Here is a 20,684-nt window from a genome sequence, read left to right as displayed (position 1 = left end):
ACATTTTTCCACTAAATCGGCGTCCATATCTCCTCACGGAAATTCCCATCATTTAACTCCGTCCCAGAGAATTTCTCCGTCACAGTCCCAAAAATATTTTTCTCTCTTATACTTTTTGAGCTATTTTGGAAGTCCTCTTTTTTTTTTTTTTTTTTTTTTTTTTTTTTTTTTTTTAATTTTAATTTTTTTTTGGATAAAAACGGCTACTCATCTTATAAATATTGAACGTGAGTACAATCTTCCAAATCACAGGAAAGTAAAAAAAGTATAAAGGGGGGGGGGGGGGCGTTTGATGCAGACGTCGAAAGAAAACCACCAAAATACCGGACGACAAAGGAGGTGACCCAGTCTGCTGCCCATTTCGCCTTCCCGAACACATGTACTACCTGAAATTCAGCCATTATCTCAGTCATCCTGCGAGACTCCCGGATGAGGGGATGACCGTCCCAAACCGATCCACCTCCCGAATCCAGTCAATCATTACAGATGAATCACCTTCGAGGTACACCCGTTCGGCCCCAAGTACCCGTCTCACATAGGATATACCCTTACAGGTTGCCTGCAGCTCTGCCCCAACCACTGTAAGTCCTGGCGTACACCGCCTTCCTGCTGCTATCATCCGACCGAGATAGTTCCTGATCACAAATGCGACCCCTCCAGACATACCATCCACAGACCTAATACTGTCTAAGTTTACTTTGAAATAGCCAAGGGATGGGGGTGCCCAAGAAACAAAGACAAAATGTGGCAAACAGTGTGATGAGCACCCCAAGATCGAAGTCTCGCACAAGGAAATGCGAAATGCCCCCTCTAAAAACCCTTTCTCTCGGCCAGAGTAGTGCTGCGCGGCCAAATGCTGCTACTAAACAAACTTTCATACACATGGAGAAGGATTAGTGTGTAACCTAAGTGGGGTCACGGGAAGAACAACCAATTACATGATGACACGAGTTAGACCATCCTCATCAAACATCAGATATTGGGCCGCAAAGAATTTCTCATGATCCTCCCACCGCACGCCGAACCATCCTCCTCCCCGACGAGTTGCTGACGTGTCAGTTTTCCTCTCGCTGTTTGGCTGGGTCCTACCCTGTGCGAAAGCCTTCGCTGTCAAAAAAAAAAAAAAAAAAAAACCAGGCAGCCGGTTTTCGGCGGCGTCCGAACTCACCAACAAAAGGTCTAGCGGGAAATAAAATAGAAAATAGAATAAACGGTGAGAAAAATTAATCAAAATTAATCGAAATTAGAAACGCCATTCGGTCCCGTTTGGCGCTGTATGCTCTTCCCCCCGCTGCCTTAATATAAAAGAATGCAAGGAAGGAAACATTTTATTTTTATTTTTTTCCCCTTTCTCTCCGTTCCTGAGAAGAGAACGTCTCTCTCTCTCTCTCTGTGTGGAGAGCCAGGAAGATAAAAACCCTCCGGCGATCCTCGCGATCGCGATCTCGATCTCGCCGCCGTCTCTTCCCTCTATCGAATTCGATCTCGGGGATCTTGCGATCGCCGAATCTCCGCTTCTCCCGGCGTCGATCGCCGCCGGATTTCGGGGCCGGGGGCAGGGGTCGATGCGGCCCGCCGGGCTCGCCCTTTTTTTGGAGTGGTTCTAGGGTTTCGGTTTTGGGGCGCTTGGAGGCGGTGGGTGGAGAAGGATTTGGGCCGGGGTGTCTCGTGTTGGGCGGTGGGGCAGGGTGGGTGATTGGATGCTGTCGGTAAGGAGGGGTGATGAGGGAAGAAGGCAGATAGGATTAGGGTTTAGGGGGATGGAGGAGAACGAGCTTGAAGAAGGAGAGGCGTGCTCCGGGCAGGAGGAGGAGGACGACTCCTGCATCGACCCCGATATCGCCCTCTCCTACATCGTAAGGCCGTTGATTGGTCTCTCGGTTGTAGTTTCTTTCATTTTTAAGAGAAAGATTGGATCTTTCTGTCATTATAATTGATAATTTCATGGCTTTGATGAGGTTTGTACTAGTAGTTGGCCCGTCCCAGATACTATTGTTCTTTCTTCTATGCTGCAATTTGAGTAGGCTGTATAGGTAGTTCAGATTTGTTGCTCATGTTGTTTTCTGGAGCATAATTTTGGGAATTAGTGGAATTAGACACATTGCTTTATGATAGGAGATGCCTAGATGAAAAAATGCATGCACTTTTCCAAATTCGCTAGCGTCAATTTACCTATAATTTTTGTGAGTCAATATGCTTTTTTCAGAAAGACTTTTCATCAAAGTTCTTACTAGGAACTCCTTAAGTTTGGCTGCAAGCATTGTGGATGTGCTAGTACTAAATGTTTTCCATGAAATATAGAAATGTGCGAGTTCATCTAAAGTCTTATAGTGGCAACTGTAAAAATATTTATATGATCTTGCACCGAGATTTAGAACTTAGGCTGAAAAAACCAGCCTTGCCATGGGGCTTTAAATTTATGATGTTTGATTGTTGAATTGAGAGTCCATGAATTTAAGCAGGAAGAGTACTCATACAGTTTATGTTTATGGTTCTCACCGAGAATGTGGTGGCACCCTTCTTTTCCATGTGCATCTTTACTGTTCTTCTCAAAGTTGGCTTTCTTTTCCTTTCAGGGCGAAAGACTTCACGATGTACTGGGACACTTCCAAAAAGATTTTGAAGGTGGAGTGTCTGCGGAAAACTTGGGTAAGGCAGATTGCATAGTCTTGAATATGATATTGGTTTTCTAATAATAGTAATTTTAGCAATAGATGACGATCGGAAAATTGATTTCGACAACAGGGTCAAAGTTTGGGGGATATGGTTCATTTTTGCCTACTTACCAGCGCTCTCCACCCATGCTGGCTCAACCTAAAAGTCCACCAAAGGCGCCAAACACCAATGCTGCAAGATCTCCCTATGCCCCTTCATTTGAGGTATATTCTTGTAATTTGGCATGTACTAAATTATGTACCATTTTAGGTCTCTAGGTAGAAGAAAATGTATAGCAGTCCAGCATGCCTGCCTTTATTTTGTAATCATCATCATGTCTCTCCATAGGGTACACGTCAGAATCCTTCAACCGGGACGTGGTTATCACTTTCCAAAAATAACACTGCCTCAGCATCACCATTAGATAACTCAAGCAAAAATAACATTGGCACAGTCAATGATGAGAAGCCTATTCCCCAGCATGATTCCTTGAGTAAACCAGTTAATAGTAGTGACCAGAAGACACTAAAGGTCCGGATAAAAGTTGGCCCTGATAACATCTTGGCAAGAAATAATGCTGCTATCTACAGTGGCCTGGGCCTCGACATGTCTCCATCTTCATCACTGGAGGACAGCCCGGACGGGAGTGGAGGCCTTACCCCTGAATTTCCAGATATGCCTGATGAATCTCCCAGGACCATTCTCCAGGTAAATTTGCTACAACCATTGGCTTGTCTTTAATTAAAGAAAGCAGGATAATATGGTTTTCATTAGCTAATGATTCTTGTGTTCATAAATGCGATGAAGCAGATGATGACATGCTTTTCAGTACCTGGGGGATTTTTGCTTTCACCTCTTCGAGAAAGTCTATTCCAGCTGACTAAAAAAGATACTTCTTTCGTCAAAAACTGTAAAACAGGCATGCTTTACAAGGGCATTCCTGAAAAGTATGCGGTCTTAGGTGATTTGGCACTGCCTATTAGAGATGTTGAAGGTTGCAGTGAAAACAAAATGAAATCTGATGACAAGAAAGGGAGGTCCATGGAAGTAAAGAATTTAAAATACCAAGATGACATAGACACAAATTTGAATAGGGAAACTGACATTGAAAGCCCAGCTGGACAAGAGCTTGTTTCTAATGCAATGAATTTACCATCCTTATCTGGTTCAAGGAATGCTGATAAAAAGGCAGAAAGGCAGATAGTTGGGGAGTCAGTGAAAGGTGGCAATAGGATGTTGAATGGGTTGAAGGAACCAAAGAAGATACAAATGAAGGAGAGAATACCCTCACCTGATTTAGTGAAGCATAAACAATTGGAGTCATTGGAAAACATGGAAAATAATGGGGCTGGCAATTTAGGAAACGAAACAACAAATTCAAAAGGGAAATTTAACTCAAAAACAATTATGGCAGATAAGGGCTTGGAAGAACGAAATATATGTAATCCAAAGGGTGCTTCATTTGATTTGCAACGAGAAGTCGGAGGCAAAGTTAAGGAAAAATATGATCCAGGCAATGCCCATTCTGACAGGCTTAAGGGAAGGAAGGAGCGAATTTCTGGACCTGCAGATCACATTAAACATGTTCCATCTCAGAAAGCTACTCCATGTGAAGAAGATGGAGACAAGATATTCCGAGGAAAGGACCAGTTTGAAGGCAAAAGAAAACTGGGAAAACAAACTGATGCTGCATTACTCATGGAGTTATCAAAGGATAACCTGAGTGGTCATTCTTCTGCATCCTTAAAAGAAAAAAAGAAAAAGTCTCATGCAAAAGCTAACTATTCTGAAAAGAAGTTCAAAGTTTTAAAATCCCGCAAAGAACTGAGTGGTGACTCCTTTAAAGAGTTGCATGGGGATGTTTTGGGTGATATAAATGCCAAACAGCTAGAGAAGGGAACTGATATGCCGGATTTACATTCCAAAGATGAGATGAAAGTTCTGAAGCCTGAGCATGAGGAGCCGTTTCAATCTATTAAAACATCAAAGGAGAGGTCAGGTGGCAAAAAGATCGATAAGCCTCCAATCACTGATGTGCCTGTTAATGAACCCACAGTTATGCCTTTGATGGGCAATGCACAAACTTCAGGTGCGGCTGCTGCCCCTTATGCTCCTGTTGTTATAGAGGAACATTGGGTATGTTGTGATGCATGCCAGAAGTGGCGCCTCTTACCCTACTGGACAAATCCTGATCAACTACCCAAGAGTTGGCAATGTAACATGCTTAATTGGCTGTAAGTTTTTCTCTCGATGCACTGTTGACCACCAAAACTTAATTTGGTTTGGTGATTGCTGTATTATATCTTTTTTCTTGTTTTTTTAAATGCACAAATTCTTATGAGTATTTACTAGTATAGCAATATCTTGTTGCTTTTTCATTATTTTTCTAGTTTAAGTAGGTAAGCAACAACTCTCATTTTTATCATTCATGCCTGTCGATTAATGTTGTTCTTTAACTGATTACTATTTGAAATTCTTATCTAGGCATGGAATGAATAGTTGCGAAATCGGCGAGGAGGAAACAACAAAAGCTCTAAATGCACTCTACCTGGTTCCCGCTGCCCCAGAGACTGGTGCTAGTTTGGAAGGTCATAATGTTGCTGCATCAGGCATTACAACAACCAATGCTCAGTATCGCAATCAAAAACTTGAACGTAATTTGCAGAGTGTGCCTGCTGTTCGGAAGAGGAAAAATGGACCCAAGGATGCATCAAATGTGTCTAATCATTCAATTCAGTCTTCAAATCCTGTGAAAATGAGCCAGCAGGCCTCTATCAAAAATAGAAGTTTAAATAATGCAAGCCAGTATCCTTTTGAAACTAACTCATTGGACAAAGTCAGCATTGGACACACAAGAAAATCAACTGACTTCTCTTCGGAGAAGCAAAAACACAAACAAAAGGAGAAGCACAAAAATCTGGGCTGCTATTCAAATGGAGGTACTGTCCGTACTATTTAAACTCTTCTTTTACGTCTTTCTGGAGGCATTTGACCTACCACGCATCGATTAATTGTGCCAATGCTCATTTTTTTTAATATGTAAACTTGGTTCTGTGATGGTAATATGCTATTTCTCTTGTACTCTACTACAGGTGATTTTATGGAAAAGAGCGGGAAACAATCAAAGCCGAAGAGCAAGAGAGAGGTCGAGCAAGATGATTCTAGAGCATTTAAAAAAATCAAGAACGAAGGATCACATTATCTCATCAAAGATTGTTATCCTGACCATGATGTAATTGGAAAAGAAGGTCCTGACATGGCTAATGGTCTGTCAACTAAGACAATTGCAAAAAATCGTCAGAAACACAACAATATTTCTTTGTCCAAGGACTTGAAGTGCGAGACAAAAGGCAGCTTATCTGTGTCATCTAGGAGGTTAAAAAATGAAGTTCAGGATATTTCAAATGGGGAGATTAAAGAAACATTCAGCACGTCAGATCTTGAAAAACCCGAGGGACTGAGGTTTGCTGCTAAGAAAAGAAAACCGAAGGAGTGGCAGGACAGTCAGGAGGCCCAGGCTTCCCTTAATGAAGTATTAAGTGACAATGAGATGTTAAAGTCAAAGAAGGCTAGGGTTTCAAATTCCGATGGAATGGGTTCTAGTGCAAGTAAGATTGATGGTGGGATGGACAAAAGAGGTTCCTCAATGAGGGCTATCTTGCCTTCCAGTAGAGAACATCTACCTGATGGAATGGATGATGAGGGCAGCTATGCTGTTGGAAAGGAGTATCAGTTGGGGCAGTGCCGGGGGACTACATCTCAACAGGCATTGGACTGTGTTGATCCCTTGAAGAGTGATATGGCTTATGCACAGGCTTCTACGGCAGCTACTTCAAGTTCTTCAAAGGTTTCAAGCTCCCGCAGAAGTAAAGCCAACTTTCAGGAACTCAAGGGCTCTCCAGTAGAGTCAGTTTCTTCATCTCCATTGAGGATTTCAAACACTGAGAAGCTTTTTACCAAAAGAAAATCAGTGGTAAAGGAAGATGCAATAAATGTTGGTTCCTCTGTCCTGAGGAGCCCAAAAAGATGTTCAGATAGTGAAGTCGATGGTGAAAGTGACCGTTCGCGAAAAATAAGGAAGGAGACATCTTATTCTGTCCAAAGACGACCTATAGAAAATTATAAAGCAGCAGAATCTGGAGTTTTAGATTCTGTGAGAAGGCCACTGAATCGCCAGAGCAGAGAAGCAAATCAATTATCTGGCGGCAAAGTCGAAGATGAGATGCTTTTGAAAAGGGGTGCATGTGATGGTGTCTCAACCGCTGAATTTGAAGAGATTAATGTGGTGAGTGGTACTAGAAATCTTATGGATCTTGATAACAACTGTCTTCATGAATCTCCATATAAAGACCATGCTCAAGATCTTGATAAGCTGAATAAACACCACCAGGTAGATGGTTCTAGTCATCAGAACTTTGGTAAGAACTCTTCTTTGAAGTTCAAGGGGAGACATAGGAGTTCTAAATCAGACATGGACAATAGTAAACTGAAGGTTTCTGGTTCTTTTTGCGAAAACAAGGATTCATATTCTACCAAGAATGGCAGCAGCTGCCGACAGAAGGTTGACCTTGATTCTCATCAGCATTCTACTTATCTTGAAAATGCGAGGGATAAAAATTACAGTTTTGAGGGGAAGGATGAGAAAGATTGCTCAGGGAAGAAAGACTGTACTGCAAGATCTTCTACAGGTAGAAGAGATAATAACTCAAGTTTTGGAATACAAGAAAGTTTGGATGAGCATGGTCCTTCCGTTCTTCCTATTCAGCTCAAAGATCTTGACTCACGAGTTTCAGCTGTAGGAGCTAGATGTGGCAAATCCAATGTACATGATGGCCTACAATTGGGATCTTCTTACAATGAGGAAAAATCACCAAATCACTTAATTTCTGGTCAGATTGATCTACCGGAACTGCCATTTCTTACAGGGAAAGCACATTCAATTTTGTCTTTTAGGGATAAACAAGGAACTCACTGTCCGGACCCTCAGAAGTTCTCACCTGTCAAGGAAAGCAGGTCAGAAGTACCCTCCTGTGATGCAGTAAATGCTGATACATCCAAGACAGGGAAACAATCTAGACAGCCCAATATCCAGAATGGATTGCACCATCCAGGTTTGAGGCAGGCCACCCCAAATGATCCTGACACATCAAGTCCAATTCGAAAGGATGGCCATTCTGCTGCACACATTGTCATGAAAGAAGCAAGAGATTTAAAGCATACAGCTAATCGTTTAAAGGTAAACATACTTGTTTCATATAATTTTCTCATTTTTTAGGTGCACTAGGGTTACTATTCATTTGCGAACATTTTAATGAATGTTTTATTTTACAGAGTGAGGGACTAGAACTTGAAAGCACAAGCCTATACTTTCAGGCAGCATTGAAGTTTCTGCATTGTGCCTCTCTTATGGAGCCTCTCAGTTTTGATAGTGCAAAACAAGGAGACCCTTCCCGTTCAATGCAGATGTATTTTGAAACAGCAAAACTCTGCGAGTAAGCTAAAAATACCATGATAAATTACTTTTTTATTAACAGGCAATTGACAAAGAAACTTCATTATGATAACACCCATATCAGATAATTTGTCCTTGAGATATGAAAATGGCAAACTTGAGTACTGCATGCCAGCCTCTTTCTTCTTGACCCAGCCGTAAGCCTAGAGTACTTCGTGATTTTGCTAGATGCACCTCCTCCGAGCTGTTGTAAGTTGTAACAATGCTAATCAAATAGTTGATCTTAACATAGCCATTCATTTTTCTTATTGTGTTAGTTCTTCCTCTCTTTTACCAGGAAATCCTTTGGATTGCTGGCAGATCAACATATTTGAATAGCATGTACATTAGTTAGGCTACCTCTTTGGTTCACTAGCAACTACTATGGTTTGGTCTGCTTTTCCTCCTTATAGAAAATCTACGAGCCTCATAAACAAAGTGTTCATGGCCTTGATTTGCAACTTTTGAGTCTTTGAAACTAAAATTCAAATATTTTCTCACAATCATTTCATAGCTAGTACTGAACCCAAAATGATGTTTGAACATCCCAAATGCTTTTAATAATCAAACTGATTGCAAATTCAGCAAGGACTTCTGGGATACCTAACTATGCTATACTAATGCTTAAAAGTAACCATAGGAACACATATTCATGATGCATTGAACAAGAAGAAGCTCCTGATTCTGAATCATGTCATCGCTATGAATTAATCATGAAGGCATTATTCACCTCTAAAGAAAACCCTTGATCAGTTTGTATAAGATGGAATTATTAGGGCGTAAAATGCATTCTTCTATCCTTTCCATTAAAAATTCAATTAGATCTTATTAAGAAGGATAAATTCTTTACATGGTTTCCCTCAAATTTAGGAGTTCATGCATAAATTGGAAATCTAAATTCAAAGTGCTATTAGATCTTTGTGAACATGAAATGAAGAAAGCTAGCACCACTTGATTTCATTAGTGACTATCCGTTAATTCTACGTGATCAATAGCCATATGTGGTAGAAGGTGCTTCTTGATCATGATCTTTCAATACTCAACTGTTTCTCTTCCACTCAAATATGCCTTATAGCCAGTGTTTTAGAAAATGGTGGTGGGTGAGCGGGCGGTCAAGGGACCATATAATGCATGTATGGTATGTGGCTGCATAGGTTTCAACTATATAAAAATAAATAAAATGCATTAAGTATCCTACGGATATGGGTGTAAACGAGTTGAACATGACTGACCTAGAGATTTTTCGTGCTTGGCTTGAAATTAAATCTCATCATTTTGAGCTTGGCTTGAGCTCAAGTTGAGTTGGGAAGACTTAGCTCAAGCTTGGCTCATGAAAGCTTCAAGCTAGCTTGTGCTCGACATGACAAACTCGACTTGAATTGTTAGAGCATGCATTTGTGGGTGAAAGGAAACAGGAAGATGAGAGAACAAGAAATGGGAGATCTAAAGCAAATTGGAAGACAATAAAGACATCTCCAAGAGCAACTTGAGTCTCCACATCAATGTCATCAAGGGGGTGAAGCCCCAGGGTGAAGTCATGGTGTGGTTAGGAAAAGATAGAGGAGAAAGTCAATATATCTAAGGAGATATATCGAGAATGTTCGGTGGAGTGGATGGAAGAATGTTGTATAGCTCAATATATCAAGAATAAAAGGGGGTCTAGGGCATGAAGCATACAAAGTGAGTTTTACTCATATGAAACTTGTTGAGGTAATATGGTAAGTCAAGAAACATTAGGGGGTGGATTAAGTACATCTGAGGAGGAAAGGAATTGCTATTATTATGGGCTAATTTATGGAGATAAAAAAGGAAGTAAGGAATTGCCATTGGAGATCTAAGGAGGCTTCATTATAAAAATATTTGGTTCAAATTGAACAATCTGGAAAGAGGAGAAACTGGAGATAGCATGGATAAATGCTGTTAGAAGATTTAAAAAAGCTTGCAGTGACTTAGGATTTTTTTCATAATAAAAATTATGTGGTAATTGAGGATGCTTGGAATATATATGGTCGAGAAATGGTTGATGGTTATGGTGTGATAAGGAACCATCATTACTTGCCTAGTCATTATAGATATGTTCCAGATTAAAGAGATCAAAGACTGATTGATGTTAGCAACCACCATCACTGGAAAGTAGGTTAATAGACCTGGAGGTGCGCCATGGCTTCTCCCAATATGCGGCAGGGTAGATCACTGGTTTAGGACTTCCTAGGCTAGTTGAAGGAGTCCTCGCGGAGCCCAGTACTGTGGAGTGGGGGATTAGAGATACCTACTTGGCTTATCATATATGGCTAGACAGAAATGTCAGGATCTTCGAGGGTACAAGGGTGAACTTGAGAACAATGGTGGATAGAGCATTACTCCATGCTGTGAAGATCATCGAGGCTACTGCGGTGGCCTCACCTGAGACGATTAGGGATATCTAGGACTCCCACTCAGCTCATGTAGCGACCGAGTTTGCGTTTGTCTTCTGAGAGCCCCCAACCCCTAGCTTTCTTAAGGTAAACTTTGATGACAGTGTTTCTGAGGGTGGAGGCAGTGGGAGAGTGGGCTTTACGATTAGAGACCACAACTCCAGACTCGTCGCAGTCAGGGGCTGATGTATTTTCGACACGACTGTCATAGGAGCAAAGCTGAGAGCGGTATGGGAGGGCATCACCTATGCGAGACTTGTTTTGGGTGCGGACAACATTTACTTTGAAAGGGACTCGGCTATGGTAATCGAGTGGATTCGAGGTCAGCACAGCTACGACAACGAGCATTCGTTGCTTTGGGGCATACATAGGCTCTTGAGAAGGTGTGGTTCTTTCCGGACTGCTCATGTGCATTGGGAGGCGAACAGTGCTGCTGACTGGATCGCCTCTTATGCTGCTCGCTATTCTGGAGGGATCTTGTGGAATAACTTAGCAGCTGTTCCTTTTTTCTTTTGCCAATTTCTCTTTTTTGACTTTATTAGCTGCACTCATGCACGTTTAGTGTGAGGTACCGTTGTATAAAAAAAAAGAAAGTAGGTTAATATGCTTGCTTTTGAGTTTTGGCATCATCACGCACCACACTAAAGCTTATCCCTTGGCCTCTTGCTTTGAAAAAGCCAATAGCTTTCTAATGGAAATATGAGCCATGAGAGTTCATATTGTAGAATTAATCTTCTGACGCCTAACATCATAATCTTCTTGCTTGTACGAAGAAAAGTTGGTCATTTTGTGATTGAAGCCATCATATGACCAGTTGTAGTTGATGAAGATAAAAGACCGAGATAAATCATGATTATGGCAGAGGAGAAGAGTGATTTGATAATATTCAACATTTCTATACCCTTTTTGACCTCAAGATGTTCTGTGAAGAAGTATGTCCTAGCACATATCACTAGTGCTTTAAACTCAGCAATCTGGAGGGAACCACTTCTGGTGGCCAGCTCATGGTTCGTTGTTCTAATTATGGGTCAATCAGAAATCTATATTTGGATCACATGTATCCTTTTTTATGTCCAGTCTCTGCCATTTCTTCCTGTCTTAACTAGTGAGCCCTTTGTCTGCCCACTTGCCTCAACCTGCCTCGGTCCAAAAGAGAGCCAAGCCCTGTGTTTATCCGAGGAAGAAGGTGAGGAGAAGAGCAATATTCCAGCTAACTACAACCTGATCTTTACTAGTGAAAATTGAACCAAATTTGATCCTTACCAGATCAACCAATTGGAAGAGGAAGAACTGAATCGGAACCAAGTGTTACCTCTAATCCCTAAAGATGTTTGAGATCTGGTGGAGAAACCTCATATCAACTGTCCCTATCTAGGAATACGGCTTCTGTTGTTGATTCCAGAAATGATTCTAGCTGTCTTCTCAATCTCATTGTCGGCATCAAGGTGAATTAAACCCCACCTGAAACCGTTAACTGGGGAAATGGAAACCTAAATAGGAAAAAAGGGGTATCAGAAAAATAAGCCATTTCCTTTTTTTTTAATTGCCTATCTCCAGGATTCTCTATCACTAGAACTGTGTGAGCATCAGTTATCTGATCCAGGTGGGTTGAATGGTTGAACAGCTTGGGTTGGTGGTTGAAAAAGCTGCTCATACTTTTTTCTAGTTCAAATAACCTGACTTGCTTTGGCTTGTGCATGATGGTTTGGGGTGATTGACCTGGTTGATCTGGACTGGTTATGAAACAGTAATGATTTTACTTTTACTTAGCAAATTGAATACCTATGCACTCATGGTATCCAAGTACATGTCTCTATCCAAGTTGAAGAATGGGACTGTCCTATCTGAGTTGAGGAACTGGACCATGCTAATCTATATTTCTTTTTTGCTGAAATTAAAACTTCATATTAGAATAAAGAAAATATTTTGGCTACAGTATGCCATTTTGTTTACTGATGCTTAATTATTTTTAACAGATTTTGTGCTCATGAATATGAAAGATGCAAAGAGACGGCAGCTGCTGCTTTAGCATACAAGTGTGTAGAAGTGGCCTATTTGAAGTCTGCATACTACAAATATCCTAATGCAAGCAAAGACCAACATGAATTGCAAGCAGCTCTTCAGATTCTTCAGCCAGGTTAGTGGAGATGTAACAATTCTTGGAAATTCGGTTTAAAAGTTAATAAATACTATACCTTCCCTGAACTATAGACTTAAATATTGATAATTCTAGTTGACACTTTTAACAATCCAATTATCAGAGTTCAATAGGAGTTGCATGAAAAACTATCATGTAAATGAGCTGTTTGTACTATAAGGATCTCATCTGCTTGAACGAAAAAGTGGACAATATATAATGCCTTACATCTGATCTACTGCGATATCTCGCGAGCTTATTGTGAAGCTCCGTCAGCATAAGCCTGTACTTCTATTTTTGCCAACTTTGAGAAGTGAACAAAACTACTAGACTGCTAGTGTTGTTTGTGAATATAATTCATCATTTTGTTTGGACCAGGAACTGCTAGATTCTTATCATGACCTCCAATAATGGGCTAGTGGGATTCTGTTTACTCTAAATTTTTAAATTATTATTTGCTAATGAAGATACTAGTGTCCAGGTGTTTGTGAATTAGGTCATGTTGAAAGTGCAAATGGTAGAGTTGAAGTTGCTGGGAGTTGTTACCAGCAGCCTAGGTTCAAGTCCCTCCTTCACCATAATAAAAGGAGGATGGGCTCTGAGCTGCCCACCCTCAAGTTCAAAAAAAAAGAGAAAAAAAAGTAAAACAGTAAAAGCTAGTTTCGTTTGAATATAAGCAATATCTGCTTTCACTGGAAACAGGTGCAGATGCTTGTATAGAGAGAAGGTTTGTTGGTTCTGATGGATTTCGTGGAATAGATAATGAATTTGCCAAGGGTTACCCCTTACGAATGCTTAGTTCCTTTCAAAATAATGGATAACAAAATTCCATTGATTTGCCAAAGATTAAGTTTTAAGGTGATATTCTTTTGATGTGTCTACTATAGGCACACACTTATGTATGTTATTTATCTTAAAGAAGTCTATTCTTATTAAATTGGAAATTTTAACTATAAAAGATTGTCATGCATCATATGTTGTCGCTTAATTTGATCTGCATTTCCTTTCCCTGATATAGTTTTGTGGGACTTTATGGTTGCTTGTCAATGGTTTCCTTCTTGTGCCATTCAATTATTACTTCACCTCATTTCTGTTTATGCCTGCTATTTGGGTTACACACTATTCTCATTCTAATGAAGAGGCATGCTTGGTTGTTGACAATTGTCCATTTTTCATTGTAGGGGAGTCTCCGTCTTCTTCTGCTTCAGATGTTGATAATTTAAACAATCAGGGTACATTAGGTAAGGCTATGTCAGCCAGAGGTGTTACTTCCCCTCAGGTTGCCGGCAACCATGTTATAGCTGCTTGCAATCATCCCCACGTCATGCGGTTGCTCAGCTATGTAAGTATTGCTAATTTGGATTCTTTATGAAGCTTTGGTAGATGAGAAATAGGCATATCAAAAATTTGGTGTTAAATAACTTTTTTTTTTTTGATAAAACATATGTTATCATCCCCGATTGCCAAATGAGAATGAGAATGACAACAACAAACACAGGCAAATACACACTTGCCCAAAGCCACCTGAAAACACAAACTTGGGTATTTTCAAAAATTGGCTGCATTTAATGGCTCATGCAGTACGTGTGTTTCCATCCAATATGGGTTGGATATCAAGATTGTGATATTTTATAAATTCCTCCAGGGATGAGGGGCAGTGCCTTGTCTTTTTCTTTCTTTTTTTTTTTTTTTGCCCTTTTTGGGTGAATGTTGATTTCTTAATGATGGTGATTAATTTTAGAGTTTGTAATTTTGATGTTACTGCATGTGCTATGTGGTACATGTTGCAGTCTTTGGATGATGACTAAACAATGAGATTTTGGATCTTGATGTTATTGTATCAAGCATGGAATATTGCTATGATGATAACTGGTTATGCTTTATGAATTAATTTGTAGAAGTTTTGTTTATATTTACTACCATATCTCAGCTGCATCATATCGGTTTCTTTTTCCCAGATTTGCGCTATGGCAGTAACCATATTATATTTTTTCATAAAATATTTGTATCCATTTCCATGATTCATAGGATATATGCATGTATATGCATGGTGTCTTTGTATACTCATGAGGAAAATTTTGTTTTGGAATGCCGTGCAATTGGCAACAAGAACATTGCGTAAATGTTTTATCTAAAAGTGGATATAGAGATGTAGGACTTTTTGTTAGTATTAGTACATATGGACAAGTGTTCTGCTGTTTTCTCATAAGACAAATGTAATAAATACCTTTTTTGATTGTTAATGGCTTTAGCATGGAATCTAAAAGTGTCCTAAACATATTTGACTGCAGACAAGTGATGTAAACTGTGCATTTGAAGCAACCAGGAAATCAAAGATTGCTATTGCAGCTGCTAGTGCCAGCCTGGAGAGGGACAGGGCTGATGGCATGTCTTCTGTGAGAAAAGTTCTGGATTTCAACTTTGACAACGTAGAAGGACTATTGCGACTTGTACGACTGTCAATGGAGTCTATTAATTGTTGAGTGCTCAAAGATAGAGGAAGATTGGCCCTGTGAATAGAAACAAGGGATCATGTTGTTCTGCTTTATCCTCTGCTGTGCTGGTTATATGGGGGTGAAAATGCTCGATTAGTTTCCGTCTCACTTTTATGATAGCATATTCTTTCTTCCAAAAGGGCCTGGACTTTTAAGTCTTGCTTCCTGTAAAATGTGTACAGAAAGTTCACCTTGCAGTCTTTGTATTCATTGCAGCCTTTGATGTTTTTAGGCTCGTTTAAGGCTTGAATTCATTGGCCCTTGCACCATCAACTGTAGAGAGGTGACAGATGATGTGCATTTTCTTATTAGTCTCTGCAACATGATGGAGATCATGCTATAGACAGGGTTGTTCACTTTCTTTATTCATGGATTCAAAATATGTGATGAAAACATCATGGAAGTGGGCCGACATGAATTGTTTTCCGTTAAGCTCGGTCTGGTTTGGGTGCCAAATGTGACCTTGTTTAAAATGCCATGAAGCAGAATACAGCTGACATTGCTTGTCATGGTATGTCTTATATAATGTTTTCAGAATTGTGTTTCTCATTCTTTTCTTGTTTTAAGCTATAACAATATTGGATAAACTGTTTTCCATTTGGAGGCCAACTGCTATAGATGATGCTAAATCATTTGCATTTTATTTTATTTTTCTCTTTGCAGGTTGTCCTATTGGTTTTTGTTGATAACTAGGGTTGGAGCATATGTGATCATGGAAAGGGCAGACTAGTACTGAGCAATTATAGTGTAGTTATACAAGACATTCAGTTCGTAGGTTCTCTGACATTGAAGCATCTGAGTTCTAACCTTACCCGAAGAGGTCTGTTAAGTGGAGTTATATGATTTTTTTCCTTTTTGCTTTTTCATCTTCTAAGGCTTATATTAGACTCTATTAGCTGATGCACGTCTATTCTATGCGGCAGGGGATTTGTTAAATCATAACACTAACATAATGTGGGGAGCAAGGGTCTTTTTGTTGGGTTCTTGTTGCGTTAGTCTTCAGTCAAAATTCCAACAGGTAAATGCATACTACTCAGTTACAGCGATGTTTTTAAAGATTTGATAAGCAGTAAGATACATTCATGGAGAGATAGAAGAGAGCAGATAAAGTTTTTATAAAGGTGATATAGTGGATGGAAGAAACAGGGCGAAGTGGAAAAAGTACTCCCTGTCCCGGGTGTACTTGCGTACATTCTTTGGCCACCAATAACTTTCTATCCAATCTTCCTTGGATAAGATCAATACTTTGTATTCGTCTTTGCAAATTTTGCTAGAAAAGCCTTGAGCTCTGCATGTTAACACTTCTTTGGTTGATCCATTTATATTTTTAGAATCTGTTGATTAAACTACTTGAAATCTCCACAACAGTGGAACCGTTTGAACTTGTATGAAACTGCTTGTACAATATCCTGCTGGACACCAGAATATTTTATGTCCAACTGTTGGAGATATGAGAATAATATACTGATGTCATTACATGCACTTCTAAATCTAGCAGATTTGAGCATATGAATATGCTGTAAATGATGAAAATTTTGTTGACATAAAGCATAAATGTGAGCATCTGAAGTTGTTTTTACACTCGATATCTGTTGGACTAGTGCTTGAACACAATGATCATGCTAATGTTTTGGATTTTAGTTTTGGAAGGTCATCATGGTTTTCTCCATTGACGCACCCTGATAGGGGCTCATGTTGTATACTTGTATGTGCTTTCTTTAGCCTTCTGACAGATCTTTTGCTTTGTTTCTCCTTCTGATAAGACCAGGATGTCATCCTAATGTTATTTATGTAATGAACTACTGTAATTTAGGACATTGTCACGATTCTTCTTTCCTTGATTAAAAATTTCATTTATGTTTTGGGCATTAAATATGCGGTTCAAACCTTATGTTAGTCTATATAGATAGTAAATGAGTATTTTTGCTCACTTAATTCAGAACTCTTGTCCTGCTAGCAATGGTGGGTCATCTTTACCGAGAATTCATATTACTCACAAGATTTTCAATTTCCTGAAAATGCCAAAAGTCACAAATTAGGTGGTTTTGAAATTTCTTAGTTTAGCATTGAGTGGTTATACAATGGATAATTTTTACTGATCGAATGAGTACTTTGTGTTAGATTTGCCTCAAATTTTACAAATAACTAGGGACCATTAATCAAGAATTTTCAACATACATCATGATTTTGCAATCTAAGAACATTTAAAGACCAACAATCAACTTCTTTCAAGGTTCCCTACCGTTGCATTTAGTGGACTTTTTTTTGGGTTGAGAAATGGACCCTCTCGATGGTAAGATGAAACAGTTGATGTGATTTATGATTTATGTTTTTAAATATGTTAAACCTTGTTCCCAAGGCTTGTAATTATGCTGATTCTGGCTTTGGAGATCCCATTCCTCACGTTTACCGTTGTCCCCAGACTTCACTCTTTCAACACTTGTCTACTTTCGAAATAGTCAGGCGTGTCCCTGTCCCTGTCTCCAAGTGTGTGATCCACCGATTCACTGAGTGAGTCTTTCTTACCGCTGGAGTCCCTATCTCTTAAGATCTGGGTAATTTGGATGTCGGGTTGATCCAAATTAAAATACTTTCAAGTGATAATCAGCATTATATGAATTTATAGATAACAACTAATCCAAATTTAAATTAATGTTTGTTTGTAAATATAAATAACAATCTAATTGAACTCTAGGTATCTTGATTTAGATTAGTGGCATGTTTTCCTGGGATAATCATACAGCTGCAATGAGCTTAGCAAATGCATGCTGCTGGGGTTGTAATTATGTTGGAAATCTTGTTCTTTTATAAGAAACGGCAAACTGCAATGGTTTGACCGCTGGTGTAGACATCAACCTTAATGTGCGACTGTTGTTGTAGATGTGTGCTGATTGTTCAAAATTGCTGTTTTTCAGGTTGGAAAAGATGGTAAGGTGACCGAGTAGCGACATGGGCGGCTATATGCTTTTAGTTGTTTTGATCGGTTTGGATCAAGAATTGTACAAAAGCACACCCTCTGAGTTGGACCTGGTTACTCCCCATGTATTTAAATAGAAGAAAAGTTTTATTTCAAAATAAAAGGTTTCAAAATAAAAAAAAGTTTTATACTTTAACATGCTAGCATGATTTTTTCCCCCCCAATTTTGGCGCTTACTCTGTTTCATTCCAATGTTCATTGCACATTGGTATTGGTTGTGAACCTAATGGTATAATTCCGGGTAAAGACAAGCTGTAATTGATTTGTATTTGTTAATTTATATATCTTGTCATGTAGTCCGGAACTTTCGAGATGCCTATTGGAGGTCCTCAATATGCAAAAGAAAAGGTCCATGGGTTTCTTTTCGAGCAGCATCATGAGAATTTTTCAGGAACTTCATTTCTAGGTTTTTGAAATTAAATGCGGGTCTGCAGGCCATGACTCCTGCAATGGCTGTCGAATGAGCTAGCTGTTCATGAGCAGCTTGTTTTTGGCTTTTTCTGGCTTTCTAAGTGCTCGTGTCAACTATTAAACTGATAAGCTTGAGCTTATGAACTGCTCGCCTAGTAAGTCCAGATGAGCTTAAGAGCCTCTTGCATATTTCTGGCATGATTGATCTTGGTTTATAAATATAGAAGCTAAAGATATATTAGTTGATCATTATCAATATGAGTCTAAAGATAATGTTATTTCATCCATATAAACTAGTGCTTTTAATCTATGTTCTAAATTTTAGAGAGTACCAACTTATGACCTCACAGGGGTTCAGACCTTTGTATGCATGTATCCCAAACTAGATTTTCCATCGGTCCATAGCTAAAGGAGTTTTTTGGGCTGCCTTAGCAGGAATTCTGTTTAAGATATGCATAGCTGTCTTTACAGTCTCATCCTACAAGGAAATAGATAATGTAGAGTAATTTATTGTAGCCCCAACTATTTCTTGAAGTATTTGATTTTTTATTTCAGCTATACCATTTTGATTTAGTGTGCCCGATATTGTGTATTATGGTACAATGCCATTACTTTAGGAATTTTATTAATGATCCTGGTCCTTGTCCTATCTCTATATGTCTATTGTACTATTCACCGGACTCAAAAATACCAGCCTTATTAAATAGAAGGTGTCTATTGTACTATTCACCGGACTCAAAAATACCAGCCTTATTAAATAGAAGGTACAGATACGTCTGGCATGAATAGTCGTTAACGAATGTGACAAAATACTTTTCATTTATTAGACATCAGGAAAAGGATCTGCATAAATTAGTGCGAATCATTTCCAAAGTTTCTAACTCCTCCTGGCATCTTTCTTAGATTTGTATGTTTGCTTTGCCTTTGTATAGTCAATACAGGTCACAAGATTTGTAAAGTTTAATGATTCTAAGATCTCATTCTTTACTAACCTTTTGATCCTTTCGTTAAAGGTATGCCCAGTCTCTAATGCCATAATGTAGATAGAGTTTTCATTGATACTGCATCTTTTATTGCCAACAAAAGAATTTGCCAAAAAAGATTGCTCAAAGATATGATCCAAGGTAAGTCTATAAAGACTATTATACAGCAAATTAGAACCAACAAATATAGATTTTTTATTAAATCAAATCCAGAGTTTCCAAAACAAACATAAAAACCAACTTTGTTCAAAGTAGAAACAAAAACTAAATTTCTAGAAAAAGAATGAATATAAAAGATCCTATCTAAATTTAAGATAAATTTAGAATCTAAGACAACCATGTAGCATCCAACTGCCTCGATATATGAACATGCTTGATTTTCAATGACATCTTGACAGAAATCAAGCAAGTTGCTGGCAATGTGCACAGAGTCAATCCACTAAGTAGAATTCGGAACATTTACTATATTGGATTCAAAACATTGATATGCGTAAAGGTACGTTTCTTTTGCCGTCATTTTTCATACTTTAAGCATTTTTTTTAGGTGTCTCTTCTTTCTACATAAGCATGTGATAATCTTATTATTAGTTTTACTTGATGCTGTTCGTCCTGTTCCTGCCTACTTAAAAATATGCTAGACAGATCGTTGTTAGAACCGACGGACAACAGTTTAATTTAATTACACTCTACCTGGTTTACTCGAAGAATAGTGGTTGTAAGAGGTCGATCCACAGGGAGGCGATTGGAGTTGCTTAAAAATAAAAACGTTCACTCGGATTCAAAAGCGATTTTTGAATAACAAAAGTAAAACATTACGTCGGGGATGTTGATAGATTCTCTAGTCTATCGGAGAATGATTTTTAATTAAAATTAACTAGAAGACATGTACTTAGATTCAAAAAAACATTTATATATTTAATGAAAAAGAAAAGTTTTTGCATAAATTAAAATGGATGAAACTAAAAGGATTGAAGCGAACACAAATTTCATAGAGGAAGATTTAATGTATTGCATAAAAAGAAAAATTCCAAAAGTTGAAGAACAGAGCTTAAAAACAACAGAAATTAAACACAACAGAAATTAAAGCTTTAGCATAAATAAAACTCTCTATTAAACTAAAA

General features: G+C 38.8%; 1 protein-coding gene across 1 annotated transcript; it reads left to right on the top strand.

The window, feature by feature from the left end:
- Positions 1-1,348: 1,348 nt before the first annotated feature.
- Positions 1,349-18,333, top strand: LOC103716047 (cysteine-tryptophan domain-containing zinc finger protein 7-like). The gene is made up of 14 exons (XM_008803895.4): positions 1,349-1,856; positions 2,577-2,649; positions 2,746-2,879; positions 3,004-3,363; positions 3,466-4,889; positions 5,140-5,594; positions 5,748-7,891; positions 7,987-8,147; positions 12,537-12,697; positions 13,879-14,039; positions 14,989-15,703; positions 15,856-16,012; positions 16,116-16,210; positions 18,108-18,333. Exons 1-11 carry the CDS (start codon positions 1,701-1,703, stop codon positions 15,178-15,180), a joined length of 5,421 nt encoding a protein of 1,806 aa, XP_008802117.2. The 5' UTR covers positions 1,349-1,700; the 3' UTR covers positions 15,181-15,703; positions 15,856-16,012; positions 16,116-16,210; positions 18,108-18,333.
- Positions 18,334-20,684: the final 2,351 nt, after the last annotated feature.

Source organism: Phoenix dactylifera, chromosome 3 (assembly GCF_009389715.1).
Source record: "Phoenix dactylifera cultivar Barhee BC4 chromosome 3, palm_55x_up_171113_PBpolish2nd_filt_p, whole genome shotgun sequence".
Taxonomy (NCBI): Eukaryota; Viridiplantae; Streptophyta; class Magnoliopsida; order Arecales; family Arecaceae; genus Phoenix; species Phoenix dactylifera.
The sequence above is the reverse complement of the archived record's forward strand: the minus strand, read 5'-3'. Positions and strand labels throughout refer to the sequence as shown.